Source organism: Motacilla alba, chromosome 2 (assembly GCF_015832195.1).
Source record: "Motacilla alba alba isolate MOTALB_02 chromosome 2, Motacilla_alba_V1.0_pri, whole genome shotgun sequence".
Lineage (NCBI taxonomy): Eukaryota > Metazoa > Chordata > Aves > Passeriformes > Motacillidae > Motacilla > Motacilla alba.
In genome coordinates, this window is record NC_052017.1 from 66508913 (window position 1) to 66528378 (window position 19466).

Consider the following 19466-nt stretch of genomic DNA (forward strand, 5'->3'; position numbering starts at 1 on the left):
ATTCTGAAATCCAGCCCTCACAGCTCTTCACTACCTGTCACCAAAATGTGCAGGACACATTGATCCTCAGAAAATGTCAGCCTCGCTTCTTTTGTGTCTTGAAGCACCACAGGGGAGACCCTTGCCTGAGCACACAGGCCAAAAGCAAGCATGAAGCCTGCCACAGCTGGTTGTGCACTGTTGCATTGTTTAATCAAAATATTTCAGCATGGAAATCAAATCCCTCTGAGCAGACGTATCCTTACAAAGCTGGTTTTACTGGCTTTGTCACAGGGAAACCAATTCCACAAAACTCCACCTTCCAATGCTTCTACTGCTACATATAATAAAATATTTTATGTGGAAAAAGCAACAAATTAATACCAACCCGGTACAGACCTCAGACCTGAGAGGAAGCCTGGTGCCAACTGCTCAGCTGCAAACCAGCCTTACAGCACTGCAAAACTGCAGGGGGGTGGGTGGCTGAACCCCCCCAAAAAACTCCACCACCTCACAAATGAACTGTTTTGGAACTTAACATACATTATTTAGCAGTATCTCTTTCCAGTCCTCTCCCACTGAATCCTGAATGACTGCAAAGACAGGACTACTTGGAAAGGCCCTGGAAGATAAGATTAATTGCTTTTGTACATTTTTATCTCTGATAACAGAGTTTTAAGTATTCCCACTCTACATACTTAAGCTTTCTAATGTCACTAAATCTTCTGGCCTCAAATTTCCAGAAATGCATTTTTCCAAGCATCTGACCTGTGTGAGAATTTGATGGCTTTCACACGCTCAGCCTGTTCTATAAAAAAATACATATATATATATATATATATATGTGTGTGTATATATATGATAATAATGATAATTAACAGCATCTCAGATTAGAAGCTAATCTCAAACCCATTCTTACCCACACTGGTGCAAACACCACAGGCAGCATTCTGCCAAAACCCACCCACAGCCCGCCCTCTGCATAAAGCCTTTTTAAAGCCAATCCTCCTCCATTACTTTAAGCCAGCCAGAAAGGAGTATCAAAGTAGTTGAAAGTTCTGCTTTTGCAGCTGTAAAAATTCACTCTGATTGCCCAACAGAACTGGACTCCAATCCATTTTCAAAGACAGAAAATAAAACAGTTGTGCTTTGAAAAACACACCAAACGGTTATCAAAAGCCCTGCTTACAGAACCATTCCCAAAGTTTAAGCGATAAAGCAAGAGAGTTTATGTCATGGCCTCAGCAAAGATGTTCTCATTCCAAAGGGGAAAAAATAGTAATCTGAGTGCTCCACTTTGACACAGGAACACCCAGTGAGCAGTGGAGGAACATGTTTGCAGTCAGCAGAAGGGAATTCTCAGTCTTCAGGGCAGGTGTCACACCCACACAGTTCAGTCTCACTGCTGCTGTGACATCTCAGGGTCATTTCCTGGCTCCACAGCCCACCAGGACCCCACAGCCCCCCTCTCCAGGCTCTGTTTGCTTGTGCTGTGACATGAGGTGAGCTCCACCATGGAGATTCTTGCAATAGCCCACAAGAGACCCAAGAACCCTACCAGCAAGTACAATCTTGGAGAGTGGAGGGGTAGGAGGAAAATTATGGAAGATAGAGGGAAAGCAATAGCTTTGAGCTGGTTTTGTCCCCATTGTTTTTATACATAAAACTGGTATATATGGTAATACTCTGTCTGCACGTGTCCCAGCAGCAGGGCACAGCAAAAACATGCTGCCATGGCAAACAGAGTGGGCCTTGTAGGATCCTCATCTCTGGGGTGAAAATGGGGTTAACTGGGTATCTGTGCTACTCTGAAACTTTTTCTTCAGCACAGGATACAAAGGCATGCCATCCCATCCTCATCCTCCCCGCACCAAATCAGACTGGTGCCTTTCGGCAGTTATGTGTAGCATTCTTCAACTATTCTCTTGCTTCAGGGATCACCAGGAAGATGCTTCATCTCATGGCTCTGGCTCAAGAAGCTCCTCATCAACCCCATTCCTGCGGACTGCCTCACTTTAGTACCTGTTGGGCCTGCAGTGGCCAGGACACATGAACTGCACTCACAGCCCACCTCTGACAAGCACATACCCACTGCAAAAGCCACCTCCAGGCCATCAGCATTGCACATGGGGTTTTCTGGCTGTGCTTCACCTCAGGTCCCCTGCCAACACCCTGACTGTGTACACCTGTCCTCCAGCAAACACCTGAGGCAGGCAGCTCATGCTTTGAACAGCCTGCACAGACAGTCCTGCTGCACATCACTGCGAGCAAGGTTCCAATCCAAAATGACAGATTCAGGATCCTGCTACAGGACAGCTAGAGCTGGGCAAACTTGATAAGGCTGTGGTGCACGGCCTGGAGGGAAGACAAGGGTACGTGGGCTGGGACATTTCCTCTTCCCTCAAGCAAAGATGAGAGCAACCTCCTTTCTCTGAAGTGTCTCCTCAGGTAAAGGAGGTAAACACCACCCCGCAGGACATGCTCTGTCTCTGGGGCTTCCAGGCTCTTTGCCAAGAACCAGCACCTATCCCTGCCTTCAGAGCAGCCAGACCCAAAGAGAAGGTGGCTGTCTCTTGTGTCTGACAACCCCCACTCACACTGATCAGCCGCAGACCAGTTTCCTGGTGGAGTCATGCACTGCTGAGCTACACAAAATAAAGCACACACAGCTTCACAGTCACTTATGCTTAGCCCACTTCACTGAAAACACCGAGGTCTGCCCAGTGCACAACTTGTTCCTGGGGAAAGGCAACAACTTGGACACAATTCCCCACTCCATCCACAACCCTTAGGCCCAACACCCACTCCCTGGTGCACTATCTGCATGAATCACGGCAGATGTGCACACTACAGCCCTGCTGGTCAGCAGGGAGAATCCTCAATCCAATGGGACTTCAAGGACAAAGTGTACAAAGCTGTTACTGCTTCAGTCACCCTCAGCACTACACTGATGAACACAACCAGCCAGGCTCAGGGCAGCCATCACTGAGGCCACCTCTGCCTGAATACATCTCTACACAGGCAGGAAATAAGGTGCCCATGCTTCTGGCAGCATCTAAGCCCTTGGTGTCATGAGAATCACCAGTACTCCCTCACCTCTGGATATAGGTCTTGCAAGTCCTCCTTCCTTCCCTTCCAAGTTGGAGGCTGGCCCCTCTCTTGCACCTGATGTAATGCCAATTTCTAAAATGCACGTATTTCATCTCAGTGTCCCAACAAACATCCCCATTTGCTGAGAAAATACCAGTCTTGCTTGCTCCAGTAATACTGTCTACACTTACATGGGTACTGTATGTGAGAGTGCTATCAACCACTGTGTGGATGGAGAAAGGGAGCAAAGAGAGATAAAGAGAGAGAGAGAAAGAGAGAGAGAGAAAGAGAGAGAGAGAAAGAGAGAGAGAGAGAAAGAGAGAGAGAGAGAGAGAAAGAGAGAGAGAGAAAGAGAGAGAGAGAAAGAGAGAGAGAGAAAGAGAGAGAGAGAAAGATCTGGAAGCCCTGATGGGTTCCCCTCATAGAGAAATTTTTAGCCAAAGGCACCAGAGAGGCTGTGAAGGTCAAACTGGGGATTGCAGCCACGTGTGCACTTGGCCATCAATGGTGATGCAAGCACAGGGAGGCAGCAAAGGCACAATGCCTGCAGGGTTATCCCGGGGGACTGTGAGAGCCTGCAGAGCTCAGTTTGCTTCCACACTCTGAAGAAGGCATGGGGAGTTAGAACACAGGAACAAATCAGTGTGAGTTTAGCAAAAAAGTCAGACCTGCACAGGTAAAGAATTTTAGCAGGCACAAACGTTACTCATTCTTTCCCATCGAGAATCCTGTGTCATACACTCTGTTCAAATAACTACACGATGTTATTAACAAAACCACCCTCACAGTTTATACTGTATGTATATAAATAAAGGATTTTTAATTTTTTAATAAAGAAAAAAATATGGTGACTGACTAATCCACAACACATAGTCCCTTTCTCTGAGCCAAAGATGGTTTTATTTGCCTTTCTTCATTTTTGCAGTCTTTTCTTTCCTCTTCTTCACATGCTTTGGGATTTTGGCTTTTCTCTTTTCTCTTTGGGCTTCTTTAACCATCTTTTTCCTTTCCTATAAGGAAACAAATACCATTCATTTAAAGCCAGAAGGGAATGAAGAATTTTAAGCAAGTCAATCAATTGTTACATTAACAAGTTAGTTAACACATTACATAAAAATAAGGTTATCAAGATAAAGAGATTTTAAAAATCAATAGAAATGGTGAGGGGAAAGGAAAAAGGAAATACAGAGTGGAGGTGGAGCCCAGACCTGCACACTGGTAGTGACAAGGCGAAATTCAAACTAGTTAGAACCTGAGTTTCATGCAACCTTTAAAGAAAATGAACAAGAGGCACTCTTAACTCATGCTATTTACACCCAAGATTACAAAAGGTTGTCTGGTCTACATTTTCTGCTACCCACAGGGCTACTATAGTATGTGTTTCTATGTGTCATGCAAAAATATTGATCCAGTAAGTGCTGACAGAGCAAGCTGATCATCAGCAGGAGTGGCAGGAAAGAATGCCATGCTACTGCAACACACTGTAAATCTGTGCCAGACACAGAACAGACGAGACTAAACTAGAAAACAAAAAGTCAGCAAAGTGGAAGGGGCAGGTAGAAGTAATTGCTGCTAATCAGTTGTTCAACCTACAGCTAAATACAAAAAACCCTCATCTCACACAAAAAGAAGTCCAAATAAAAACCTACCAATTAGGATGAGAAGTGGCCAAGACTTCCCTGTTTCACATCTAAAAGGCAGCAGCTCTAGACTGGCAGTGTGTACTGGAGCACTGCATTTTTATTTGACAGATATGAAATAGATTATCTTACATTTTCTGGGAAGAAAAACCTAAAAAGCAATGTCCCATATCTTGAACCCCTTAAGCCTGCAAGTTTCACCCTGTTTTTTTCTTTTGCACAGCACCTAAAACGTTGCCAAAAGGCTCTCATTCATGAGTGACACTCTGCAGGAAAGCCTCACCAAAACTAACCATATTGCTCCACAGTTTAGAAAATGAAACCCCACAGAAAACCCAAACCCCAGACCCTAACCATAATCCTTTTGCTGGACTGCATCACATCTCTTGCCCACAGCAAAGCTAGCCAGCTTGTACTACTAATGGCACTGCAAAAGCCACTGTGGTACAAACACTGTCACCAAATCTCCAGTTCTACAGATCAAGTGGTCTCAGCTGTCTGGGCATAAGGAGGTTCATCAGGGACCACAGCCACAAACCTGAACACCAAAGCCTGGAAGAATAGCCAGAGGGACTGAAAAGCTGCCCAGTCTTCACTGAATTCTACTTTGTGCAGCCCTGTAATTCCCTGTAGAGATCCGTCTTCTAGCTTTGCCTAAGCTACAGAGAGCTGTGTTGCACACTGCTCTAGATAAAACCACCTTTAATAAAGCATCCCCAATGAAATTCACTGCCTCTGCTCTTGTTCTCCACAACAGGAAAGGTTCACAGCTTGTTTCAGACAAGAAGAAGCAAGAGCCACTAAGTTAGGATTTTTTTGTGTCATATAAGCAAAGGTGGGAAAAAATAAACAATTCCTGGCCAGCTGACCTTTTTGTCCATGCTAACTTCAGCAGGTTTATCTTTGGGATGTACAGTTTCTTTACAGCCCAAATCAGAGTCCTCTGAGCTGCCACCATCATCATCATTATCAGAGTCTGTTTCTGAATCGTCGGCCTCTTCAAGAAGTGCAGGAATCTGCAAGATATATCAAGAATTATATCAAGTCAAAACCAAGAAACCTAATGACAGCATACACACATATACATGCACAATGTGTATATATATATTCACAAAAAAGAAAACAGAATCTGCTGCAAAGAAGCCCTTGAGCAATCTGATGCTATCTCCCTTACCACAGCCCTCACTGAGTTTCAAGATAAAGAATGAAAAGTAGGTTAAGCCAAACTAAGAACAAGGAATCTAGAATGCACACCACAGATTCTTTTAGGTCAGGGCTCAAAGCACAGCTGTTATTTGCAGTCCCAAACTAATTTCCCTAAGTTAAACAGCAATTTGCTAACATATGCGGAAGCCTATTTTTAATTATCCTTGGATCATGCCCAAATCTACCTTGGGGGCACTGTATGTATTATATATTGCAAACACAAATATCTGCACTGGAACACTCACTTATTCTTAAACAAGCCTGGAGACTGTGCTACAGCCTGATCCCATCCATATTTATATTTCCATTTTAAATCAAGAGTCTACACCACTGCTAGAGAACATTCACAAAGTAAAGAGGGGGAACCCACACAGGGCTTCTGCCTTGAATGACATGGCTCCAAGTGATCTGTATCAAACTTCTCATCCAATCTACTTTACAGAAGTGTGACTGTCAAGTACTTCAAACACAGTAAGACATAATATTTTATGGCTTATACTGGAGGACTGTTCTTTATGCAATATTACAACAGATCACCCTATCATATCAACATATCTGATATCAGAAACATATCAAAACTTACAGTCATGCAACAGTTTAAATCAATTACATGTTCTATAATCAGAAAACACTCCCTCATCATCACCTTAACTTTAGAGATCATGGCCACAGCAAGGATTTTAATTTCATTCTCGAGCAACCCAGCATCAGCCACAGTACAGGGAAGCAAATTCTGTCTTGTGCAGAACCATCCTGACACAAATGGTCACTCTGCACACAAAGGCTTCTTTCATGGTGTCAGCTGCAGGACCAGGCATTCTCTGAAATATCTGTAAGCACTTATCTGTAAATGGCTAAAATGAAGGATTTCAAAAAGAACCCTCTCACCTTCTGAACGCCAGACAAATCCTTTTTCAGTCCTGTCACAGTCTGGTAGAGAATCTGCTCCAAGAGAGAGAGGAAGAAATTACATTATGAAATTACGTCTTTATTCTTTGTGCCTAGAGAAAATTACTATCTAAAAATAAATTTAAAGAAATAAAGACCAGGATAAAATCCACAATGTTAGCATTAAGCACTAACCAGACAATTTTAAAGTATGATATAGATTTAGTACTCTACATCTTGGTAGCAACACTTCTGTTTTTGTTTGTCGCTAACAGTTTCCAGTAAGAAGAATTCATATTCCATCTCTCTCTTTTGCAGGGCCTCAGCATGTCTACTCACATTATCTTGCTGAACATTCAATGCCATATCCTCTTCTTTCAATTTCATCATTATGTCCACATCCCTCTCATAGTTTTTAACTTCAGTCAGAGTTCGAGGTATGTAGGCCTTCTTAAATACCTAGCACAGTGAAAGGAAACAGAGACTTACTAATTAACATATAGTGTCATGATGTTCTTCTCTCCTAATTATGTATCCTTAGGAGAATAATCACAATCAGAGAAACAACAAATGAACATAGCAACCATCCCCTACCATTTGAACTACAGAGTTGTTTTTTGTTTGGTTATTTTTTGCAGGGGCAGACTTAATGTGCAACCTAGACATTATTGGTAGATCACAACTAAGAAGGGTCCTTCCTTAGTGTGACTCACACCAGCCCACTGACAAAATTCTCCAACCACCTCTTAGCCTATTTGAGTCCTAAGGTTTTGTATCCTAAGAATTTTTCTAATGCTTTTATTGTAATGTTTATAATGCCTTCAAGAGGCAACCCCATTGAAGTGCAAGGCTAGAACTTAATCTCTTTATGTAACAATACCTGCTTCAACCTACAGTACAACTCAAAAAAGGTTCTTGCAGCAGTACAGTAAAATAAAAACTAACTGCAGTATCAATAACATACTTAAAGTTTGTCACATTTGAAAAGTCTTTCAGTAAGCTTACCACTCTACCAGATCAGAGAAATATCACTTCAATCCCAGTACAGATTCAGTACCCTTCATGATCATCACTGCTCATCTGAGAGCTGTGCACAAAGCACAGGCCCCCACTTCCACAGAGCTGCCCTTACTCAGCTCTATTCTTTTGCAAGGTAAGTGGCACAAATTAGCCATGGATACATGGGAAGTCTAAGACAAATGAACTGAACTTAGATGCTACAAAACCACCTCTCTTACAGGTCAGTACCTCATATAAACAAAGGAGTAACTTGCTTGCAGAAGATGGGCTTGCTACCAAACACTAGAATCTGACTCTACACCTCAGTAGTTTTATGCTGAGGCTATACTGGGAAACAAAAAACATCTTTTCTTGGCAAAGCCTGAAGCAGTTAGTGAAACCTGCTGAGCTCCAAGATAAAAAAGTTTTGAATAAATCAAGTTGTATTGACCCACAAGATAAGAGGCTTTTGTTGGTTGTTGGTTTTGTTTTTAGACTCTTCTGGAACAGATAGTTAAGACTAAGATAGAACCATTTCTATCTTTACATCAAGCACTTCCAGAACATTAACAGCTTTCTGTAATGGACTTGAGATGGCTTCCCTTAATGTAAAAGCAGTGGAAGAACTGAATTAGACTGGGAGTGGAGCTAGATAGGCAATTTGGCCAATGCACTCATCCAAAGAGCCTGCTTCTGTATCACTGGTCCAAAACCACTGGCACAATCAGATCTCTCTACTCAGGTTTTTTGTTAACTAAACCTGAACTGGAAGATACATCAAGAGACATAGACGTCAGCAAACAAACTGGTTTACAAAATAGAATATTTGCCTTTTAACAGCTTATTGCTGTCAGCTTTTACACATGGCATCCCTTAATACTTCATATCTCAACTAGGTCAAGACATCTCAGTATCAGAAACAGTGTTTTCTTTATCATCAACTGTACATTTTTCCAAAGAAAACAGAACATTTTTCAGTGTTTAGAAGAAGTAAGGTTAATATTCATTTCATAGCAGGACCAGAAATCCTCACTTCTTCATCCACTTTATCTTGACTGGATCTTTCCTCCTCTGTTCTTTTCGATGCTATTTCCATTGCCTAAAGAAATACAAAACATTACAACAAAGTTATCATTCTTTAGAATCGCACCACTAAGCCTTTAGAATCACATCCAACTATTCCCATCTGCGTTTTTCCCTGCGCTCCACCGTCATTCCCAGGCACTCCAGCTGTCCCTGTGGGAATGCCTTCAGCGACACCTAACGGTGACCAGCCCCGCTGCCAAGCACACTGACAGCTGCCATTGATCAGGGCCGTATCAGCGGGAAAAACACACGTGCAGCTCCTTGCCCCAGACCAAACCGTGGCAGGCCCAGCATGGCTACAGGACATACAACACCACTCTCCATATAAGCACGATTATACTTCTGCAGCGCTCCTCCTTGCCAGAAAGGAAGAGCTAACTTAAAGCCTCCTGGTTCTTACAGCACTTCAAACAGACATTTGAGTCTTCGTGATTAGACAGACTTTCTGAGAGAACATGCAATGAAAGCAGTGTCACCCTACAATGGTATAAATGGAAAAGACCTATATGCATTTTTGAAGCACTAGCACAACAATGTCATGTTCTGGCTTCCTTAGGATGTAGAATAAATGAGATGATGGAGCTTGAACTAGATCTGATTTTACTGTCCTCTTACTCGGTAACAAGGCCATGAGGTCTTACCTTAGACAGGTAGTCATCAATGTTTTCACTTGTGATAGAAGGATCAGTAATAAATTCAAACAGCTCCCTCACTGTCATCACTGCAACATTGTGCTTCTGGAAAAAGTCTGCCAGGAAACAAGGGAGAGACAAAATCCATTAGTAATTCCATCTAACATACACAGCTTGGATGTTAAAGTGACAATTCCAGTGAGCCAACAACTCTGATGACTTGGGAAAGTCTCAGCAGCACATTCTACATCATATGGAGTTTAATTACCAGATGATTCTTGGTCATCTGAAATAAAACTGTTCATCTCCCAGATGCAACAAATACTAAAAGGAGAGAAACTGCATAAATATAAAAGCCAAATCAATTTCAGCAGGATCCTGACTTAATGGAGTACAGGCTAAGAAGTAAAGAATTCAAGACAGGTGTAGTATTTGCAACGACTAAGATTAAAAAAAATGTATTTCAAATAAGGAATGGAGACCTCAAACTTTTGCCAGAGAGAAATAAGTGGCCACTGAAATACAGTACATTATGATCCACCCAAAAGGGAGACACATTGATGTCCTAGAATCTTCCTTGCTACTACACTCAGAATTGCTTTCTTAAATCAGTTATGACCAAATTCATAGGCTGAATTTCTCTTCTGAAAAACAGCAGCAAGTGACACTGAGAACTGTTTAACAAGTATTTCTTACTAAAGTTCCCAGAAGATCTCTCACTGTGAGAAATCAATCAATCAATCATAGAAGGATTAGAAAAGGACTTAGTTTGGAGGCAGCTGTCTGTGCCCACGCAACCACAAATCTCTGCAAAAAATCACACCTAGGGCAGAACCAGGTGTTTCTTAGTCTCTGTAGAAGGTTTAGACAGAGAAAGCTGCAGTGACAGAAAACAAACAAAACAACACCAAAACCACTGCAACTCACTGAGACACTAGAATATCTAGGGAGAGTAAGTAAAAAGACATGAATGAAGAGCAAGGGTGTGACTAGCTGAGACAGAAGGGAGTTACTAGAAATACAAGAACTGAAAAAGAATAAGGAAAAAGTAGCATACTGGATATCAACAAACATACAGCATGCACACAGTTCTATCCTAATTATGCACCAGACTTTCAAGAGTCTCTGTAAAATAAGAAAAAAGTCAATCTGAAAAGAAAGGGGGGACAAAAGCAGCCTATAAAGAGAGATTTTTTTTTGTCCTCGGAGACACACCCTATCATGAGGTGTGTATCTGTTACACAACATGTATATTCAGACATGAAGACCAAATTCTCAAGAGAAAAACAACATTAAACTTATCAAAATACTATCACAAGTGATAACATCTCTAATTAATTACTCTGTGCCTTGATCCTCTCAGCTGTCCTTCAGTGCAGGGAACTTTTTAACACACAGAAATATCCTCCCAGCTGAGGAATCCCAGATGTGGATTCAGCTCACAAAAGGCAACACATCAATATTTTAAGTAAGGGAAGTTAAGACTGGGGTGAGCACTGCTGCAGACTGGGACTGATCTTAGATCTATCCTAACTCTGAGATTCAGCCATGTGATTCATTTCAGAGAGATGATTTCTAGCAAAATAGGCTGCACTACTCTGAACTCAGCACACTACACTGCTCCCTGAAGAAGTCAAAAGAACATAGGAGAGGAAGTATTTTAATGAAATTCTGACAGCTTCTATAGTCAGTTACACCTGAAAGAATGTAAGTTGAACTAAGTCCATCCTGCTAAATAAACCAGGTGTCAGAACAAGCCCCCTCACCATTAACGTTGGCACAATCCTTGCGCAGGAACTCCAGCGCATGCGGGTGGTCGTGCTCCACGGACTGAGACACGTCAATGATGTACACGTCCCCTCCGTGGTACCTGCAAGGAAACCCCACAGAGCTGCACCAACTCCACCAGACTACTGAGGGGCAGGGAACAAAGCATGCCTCAAGAACCAGCATAAAAAAAAAAAATCTTAACTTCTTTCTCCAGCATACGCCTTGCATGTGAGGGCCAGGGTGGCTTTTTTCAATCAAATCAATCCTTTCCCTCCTCTATACAAGCTGTATAATTAAACTTTTTTAAAAAATAGTCTGCTCATGAACAGTAAAAGCAGAGAGGCGCATGAAAAAGGAAAAAAAAGAAACAAGTTATAAAAATATAGCAGTGAAATGATACCTAACTAATATAAAATACCTTACCTAAAAATGATACCTTACTAATTTTTGCTGTTGTTGGGTTTTTTTCTGGTTGTGAGGGGGTTTTGTGAGATGATTTTGTTGTGGTTTTTAACTTTTTTTCTTTTTTTGTTTATTTGCCTGTTGCTTTTTTTTTTTAACAGAGAAAGCTCAGATCTGGGCTAAAAGCTACATAATTAATTAGACATGTTACAAAACCCAGTAATGACAAGGACCCCGCCCTCGCTGAAAGGTACATCGGTACTCTCACACAGAGGCTGCCAATGCATACATTTTAGATGTCACAATTCCGAGCAAGGACTAAAAACATACAGCATATTAAATTCACTGAGATCTGCATGAACAAGTCTGGCATCTTGGTACATTCTTCTCATGTACTGGATGATCTGTAGGTACAGCTCCCGGACTTTGGAGTCAGACAACTGAGCATTCTTCAGCAGAGGAGCAGGCCTTCAAATTACAAAAAAAAACAAAACAAAACAAACAAACAAAACCAAAAACAACAGAAATTAAATACTTCTTCTTTTTTCATAGCAGCTGCAAATGCTTTAATTGCTGTGCTTGAATCTTTCACTCCCTGTGTCAAGAAAGTCAGGATGAGCAACCAAGTGCAGGGAGCCAGCAGGAAGGGGAGCAAAGCTTTGCTACATGCTTGCCAAAGGTTCTGGAGCTCTATTTTCAATAGGAGCTAATTTGGACCACGCTACATTAATGTCAGTAACTACAAAACAATAAACTATCTTCATGTATGACTAGCAAGCCTTTCCAGCATGAATCTCTGGTTAAGCCATTTTATGAATTAATTTTGCACACAACTAAGGTTTCAGTATCACACAGATTGCCTGCAGTAGTACCTGACAAATGTCTGGGACCATTCCACAGATCACATGCACGTGTTAACTTTACAGTCCTAGAGTAACTGTAGGTAAATTCAGATGGTTGGTTTGGTTGGTTTTATTAAACCTTTGGGAAAAGCTATTACTAAATTAAAAAAAAAAAACAAAACCAACTCAAATAAACAAAAAAAATTTATTTTCTAAGGATATTTAGAAATACCAGGTGATACTTACCTATCACCTTTACCAATAAAGCCCATGACAAGCACATGACTCCTTAGCATAATTGGCTCTGGGCAAGGTATCTGGGCTGTATTCAACCTGAAACACAGGAACAAAGCCACAAAAAAAATAAAACCAAACTCTATTTGCTTTGCACCAGTGCATAAAGGAGCTCTGCAGCTTTGAACATAAAACAGTGAAAGCTCAGGAAACTCTCCTTTGTGAAGAACAACTCGGAAATACACACAAAAAGCCACAACCATTCTGACCCTTTTCTAAGCATTCCTGTGACAAAGAATCTTTAGACAGTTCAGGTTAATCCTAGATTAACCTATATCACACAGTGTGCTGCTGCTCAGCAGCAGCTATTTCTAGCTTCTCCTTGCTGTTCAGTCATGTCAGACAGAGTTCAGACACTGAAGAGCTTCAAGCATTAGCAGGAAAACAAAAGAAGATCTTTATTCTTCCCTCCCCTTTTGTTCTCTCCCATAATGAAGCTGAAGACACTTTCCTGAACACTCCAGAGACCTGATAGGGTAGTGGTAGCCACAGTCCAGCAAAAAGAGAGCACCTCCTATAAACTTAAAAGTTTCGGTAACCTCTGAATGATGAAATAAAAACTGGAACAATCACCTTATTAAATTTCTCATTTCTTTTTCAGCCCATGTCTTCACCATTTTTCTTGGGTTGCCTTTGCAGTATCCATGACGAAATCTTTAAATAAAAAAATAAAAGACAACAGGGACTCTTAGTCTATCAACACAGCATGAGCACTAGTCATTTTAACACCTGTCAAAACAATCCCTCTTCCCCAGTAAAATCAGGCAGGAGTCAAACTCACCTGAATTCACCACTCACATACTTATCCCGATCTTTAAACATCAGAATAGAGGTTTTGTAAATCTTTATTGCTCTGTTCTCTCCATTTGCAGTACTGGCATGATATACATTGGCCTATCAGATTAAAAAGGGAAGAAATAACATTACAGAAAAGATCTTTAAAGCAACATAATCTTCTCTCTTCTTCTCATTCTGACACCTGGAAAAGGGCTGATCTCACCCCAGCCCCTATGTGTCACTCAGCTGAAGGAGACTGCACACCAGGGCAATCCTTCTACCATGAAAGGCAGCTTACAGGATAGTACACAAGGTGGGGCAGGGTGCAACAATGGCCTCAGAATAAAATCAACACTGCACAAGAAAACTCGGCCTCATGCACACTTGGGAGACTCAAACAAGCCCTTGTGTGAAGGGTTAACTTCAGCCTATGCACTGTTCAGGCCCTAAAGCATGGCCCAAATATCTCATGTTTTCACCTCTACACAGGGCAGAAGTGTCTTTAATTGGAATTATCTGGGTTTGTATGATTTTTAGGCATTGTTTAATACTATGGGTATACATACCTTTGCTAAAACTTTTTGTTGAAAGATGCAATTAACAACATCCACAAATTTAGGATAATATTAAGGCATTCTTAGAAATCTTCCATATTTGGGAAAATTTATTTCCTTTAACATAAATAAATTTTTTCTTAAGATAACTTCTTACCACTCAAGCAGCACAAAATATGTAGAACTAAGCCCAAGTGCTTCACTACATTTTCTGAGCATCATAAACTTCCACCCAGCTGGCTGAAAAAAAAGCCTACTACGTTATTTGCAATAAAACTTACTTCTTTCCCTGTGCTGATGCAGCCATTGATTTCTGATATGATACCTCTAGAGAGCATCTTGAACAGAATGATTCGGGTCCTTGGGTCCAACACCTCAAATTTGATACAGAAAAGTCAGCAGAGAAAAAAAACAAATAATAATGTCCAGTTCTACTATCATATTAAAGGATCCTGGGCATCAGACTGTTCTCAAGGACCAAATAATAATCTGAATATATAATAACTCTGAATTTTACCATGAATCTAGGATGATATTTCAGTTTTTCTTCAAATTTTTTTCTCTTTTTTAAATTAAGCATATGCCTTCAAGCTAACTCTAGGAGAGACAAAGAAATAATGTCCCACCCAGAGCTGCATTAAATGTTTTAAAGTAAGATTTTTCTTGGGATACAGATAACATAACTGAAATAGGACAGCCGTGTGGGCTCAGCCCAGTAATAATTCAGTCTTGCTGAAGAAGAAAAAAAGAAAAAATGCAAACTTAGCATTTTTTCTTGTTCTTTGGAATTCAATAAAAGCTTAAGATGGAATTCTGCATTACACATATGAACAAATCATAATGTTAAACAAAAAAATGAGCTCTAACATGTTTATGGAACCAAAGTTAACTTTCATATGTGAAACAAAGAAAGAAAGAAACAACAGGTCTCTTCAGCATAACAAGGGAAACAGAATTCCAAAACTCTGTTCCTGCTTTAACTGTTTAGTCATTGATTACAAAATTCTACACTATGTGCTCTGGTTAAAAGGAAATTTTGATGAACAAAGGACTTACCTGTTCTACTGTTGCTCTGTCTGACTTGTCTTTGACTCGGTACCTAGCAGAAGTGAAAATAAAATGTTACAATCCCAGATATGGGCTCGGTACTTTGACAGAGCAAACTGTGACATTCTGTGCCAAAGGTAAAGATGACAGCCTTAAGAAGTAAGGCTTTCAGTTCATACAAAAGCAAAGGTTTTTCCTGCAGACAGAGGGATGGAAAGGAAAAAAAAATCATCACACCACCACCATTAACATCAGAGCCCTCCACTTTCATAGACGATCTTCCTGCTTTTTCTGAATCATGCTCATTCAGGAGGAAACTGTATCTGTCTTTACAACTTAAGCTGCAGTCAAAAAAGAAATTTTCAAGAAGAAATACTCTTTCCTCACTAATCATCAGGAGGAACTTTCTAAAGGCGTCCAATACCTTTTTAGCTCAGTGGCTTAAGGACTTCTGTTTAGTAAAAAGAGTATCAAAGGGTCTTTTCTAGGGGAATGACACCCATCACTTCTGTCTTCCTATACTACACCAACACAATCAGATGTGCTATGAGTGATGAAAGAATCAAAATTTTGGGATGATTCCAAAAACTGATTTGGAAACCAAAAAATTGAAGACCAAAGGGCAAACTGCATGTAGACTACTTCTTAACTTCATTTTTCTTAACAAACTTAATTAAACAAGGAAATAAGCACTATACTTGTGGGTTTAAGGTATTTAAATGAAAATAGAAGCATAAGTAATACTCACATGTCTGCTTCCTTCTGTCTAGACTTTTCTGTGACTCTGTTTATAACAGAGTCATCAAAATTTAGCTTATCTGAAAAACATATAAGAAGAAATGAAAACAAACCAAAACCCTAAAACCCATAGAAGTTTCCTACACACTTAGCACTTCACTCTGTTTGAATTTCAGGGCAGGACTATAAGGTAACAACACACATGAGTGAGACAGTTCCAGAGACTTAGAAATGTGATACCAGTAATGCCTTTTGGATAACATCTCACCATTAAATTTGTCTGTTCTTCTCTTATAACAATCAAATGCCATTTTTCTTAACACAATAAGCAATAGCCTCCCAGATTCTCTTCAACAATGCATTTAAATGGTGTTTGATTAAATGCTAAATGTATAAAAGCTGCTGTTTTTGGCTACAAATACCAGCAGCCTTCACCTTAGCACCGCATTGTTACAAAGGAAAACCCAGCCTCTGATCTCTACCCTATCAGAAGGTGCCAATCACAGCTACCCCTAGTCCTGACAGGCTGTGCTGTGCAGCCACCTCCATCTCAGGGCAAAAATCAAACCACACCAGCTGGGACAGCAGCCTCTTCACTTAGCACAGGAACTCTGCCCCTGGGAGAGAATTGCTGCATAATGTACCCCCTCTAATACTACAGGGAACTGCATTTGTCTAGAAAATGCAGCTGTGGTAGCAGCTGTGGGAATCACCAGCATCACAACAGAGAGTTGATACCCTCCCTCCACCCAAACAGCTTTTTCCTAAAGAGAATGTAGGGAAGAAAGACTTCATGTTGCCTGGAGAAGTCAAGGGGAAAGAAAAAATCCCAACAAAACAGCCATGTGGTTCTGAAGGTGGAGAGAGAGGAGGATATGATAGGCAGTTCTTGGAGACTAAAGGCAACTTCAAGTACTCAAAAGCCTTTTTTAATCTCTCTGGCAATGGCTAACTCACCCATTCCAGTGAGTTCTGGCTTAGCATGAGCAGAATTAGGCAGAGAATGCCACAGAGTGGTAACTGTTTAAAATAACAGACAGCAGTGCAATTATACTCACCTAAATTGATTTTGTGTTCAAATTTTCTTAAAACCTTGCCTGCAGGGGTTGACAGTTTTGCTGAAGAGCAATTAGGGGTCTGTCTATTTGCCTGAAATAAAGGATTTTTTAACGTAAGTCATGTTCTGTACACAGCCCTTTGAAATTCAAACCATTTCATTGGAAAAGTCATCTCAAATGCCTATGCCTAAAGCTGTAAGATGAAAACCGCATGGGGTATAAGAAAACAGATATGGATTAACACCAGATTTTTCTTAAGAAAAGAAAATACAGGTAACCCACCCGTTAAAATTCTAAAAGTGCTCCAAACCAGAGTTATTTTTTAGTCTAGGAAGCTACAAGTCTCTCACACAGCACTTTTTCTGTCTGTAAAAGGAATAGAAGACAGAAATACGGAATAAAATAAAAGGGAAAAAATGCAGAGGTAATGAACTAAGAAAACTTCCCAAGATTCTGCCTTTTCTTTCATGTAGTCCTCCCCAGCACAACTAATACCTGAACGTGATTTCACCATCATTGAACAGCATTAACCTCTAAATAAAGGCAAGAGTATACCACCCAGGACAAGTGCTGCCAGACATGCTATGCTATGATCAGCACCACTGATTCATCTGAACTGTTCTGCTAAGTTCGTAGCAATAAGAAAAATGAGGTTTTGAACCTTTCGTGTCCAAGCTGATGTGAGAACTAGCACCCTTCTTACCTTTTCATTCTGCACAATGCCAGAGTTTCTATGCCAACACCACACGCTCTAAATTAATTCACTTCAAGCACCCCCTCCATTTCCCATCCTTGTATTTTTCTTTGCCTTCTTCACTATTAAGTCAAAAATAGAACCGGTTTCACCCTGGATACGACTAGCAGGTAGTCTAAAAATAAATAGAAAGGCTGGGGAAGATACTCAGAAACACAGAGGACAAACACCAAAAAGTAAGGAACATCTTAAGTGTGAGCAAAGAAAGAAACGTTGAGATAGGTAAGGGAGAAAAGGAAACTGCAGTGACACAGAGACCCCAGCAACAGGGTTTGAGACAAGAAAATCACATGGAGCTCTAGCTGCAATGTACATATACATATGGCACCTCAGAGGAGCAGGTGCAAAGGAGGGGGGTTCTCTCAAGGAAAAATTTCTGCTTGCATTTGTCCTCAACATAACACTAAAAACAAACAAAGCCTCCATGCTGGCCCCATTAGCTCTTGGGCACCCTCAAAGCCCACAGAATAACCTTCAACGTACCTGTGGATTGCATCCACCAGCAGCATTGTGGCGCTTCGTGAGTCTTCCCACCTCATCATCCCAGTCCCAGTCTTCATCTTCCTCTTCAGCATCATTGTCATCATCACCATCTCCTTCCTCAGCGTTAACTTCTTCACACGTGCATAACTGGCAGTTCTCAGGGACCTCACCCTCTTTACACGTTTCTGTGTCTTCCACAGATTCACTTAAAAGAAACACAGATGTGTCTATAACTAAAAATGATTGTTACACTCACCAAAAATTCAATACACTTATCCCCGTAAATGACTTTACATTTCCACCCGCGTTTTAATTCACTGAGTCCAGTTCTGAGGCCCTCTATTCAGGTGCTGAATCAGGTCTAGAAAGGGAAGTGAAGCTGGTGAAGGGTCTGCAGCACAAGTCCTGTGAGGAGCAGCTGAGGGAGCTGGGGGTGTTTAGCCTGGAGGAAAGAAGACTCAGAAGGGATCTTATCACTCTCTACAACTCCCTGAAAGGAGGCTGTAGCCACATGGGGGTCGGTCTCTTCTCCCAGGCAACAAGTGACAGGAAAAGAGGACACGGCCTAAAGATGCAAAGTTGCACCAGGAGAATTTGGAAGAGTTTCTTCACAGCAAGGGTGGTTAGACATTGGAATGGATTGCTCAGGGAGGCGGTGGAGTCACTGTTCCTGGAGGCGTTTAAGGAAAGACTGCAGTTGCTGCTCGGTGCCACGGTCTAGTCGGCACGGTGGTGTTGGGTCACAGCTTGGCCTCGACGATCTCAGAGGTCTTTTCCAACCTAACTGAAGCTGCGATTCTGCAATGGCAGTAACGCGTCACGGCCTTCTGCCAGGACAAGTATGCTCCAAAGCAGCACACATAAAGGAAGAGGGAAGCCGAGAGACACACGCAGCTTTTCCTCTCACCTCCTCCCGTCGCGGAGCAGCACCGCCCGCTCTCCCTTCCCCGCTGCCAGGCAAGTCCCAGGGCTGCTCCCGCTCCCGCTCCGCGTGTTCGCCCGGCCCGGCACCCCCAGCGCCCTCAGCCCCGGCCCCTGGGCGCGCCCTCACCTGTCCGAGCAGTCCGCATCGTCGAACTGCCCGGGCACGACCTGGCTCATCACCAGCGCCCGGTAATCCATGGCGGCGGCAGCAGGAAGCAGGAACCGGGAGGCAGGAATCGCCGGCAGCCGGGATGCCCGCGGGACGCAGGCGCCGGCCCGGCCCGGCCGCTACGGCGCCGCCAG

General features: G+C 41.8%; 1 protein-coding gene across 1 annotated transcript; it reads right to left on the bottom strand.

The window, feature by feature from the left end:
• Positions 1 to 3942: 3942 nt before the first annotated feature.
• On the bottom strand, positions 3943 to 19466 carry RIOK1 (RIO kinase 1). The gene is made up of 17 exons (XM_038129487.1): positions 19291 to 19466; positions 18240 to 18444; positions 17003 to 17093; positions 15955 to 16024; positions 15216 to 15258; positions 14441 to 14533; positions 13610 to 13722; positions 13402 to 13482; positions 12781 to 12867; positions 12023 to 12160; positions 11287 to 11390; positions 9530 to 9636; positions 8836 to 8901; positions 7143 to 7262; positions 6804 to 6857; positions 5579 to 5725; positions 3943 to 4079 (listed from the first exon to the last, which is right to left on the bottom strand). The coding sequence occupies exons 1-17, from the start codon at positions 19359 to 19361 to the stop codon at positions 3969 to 3971; spliced, it is 1701 nt and encodes a 566-aa protein (XP_037985415.1). The 5' UTR covers positions 19362 to 19466; the 3' UTR covers positions 3943 to 3968.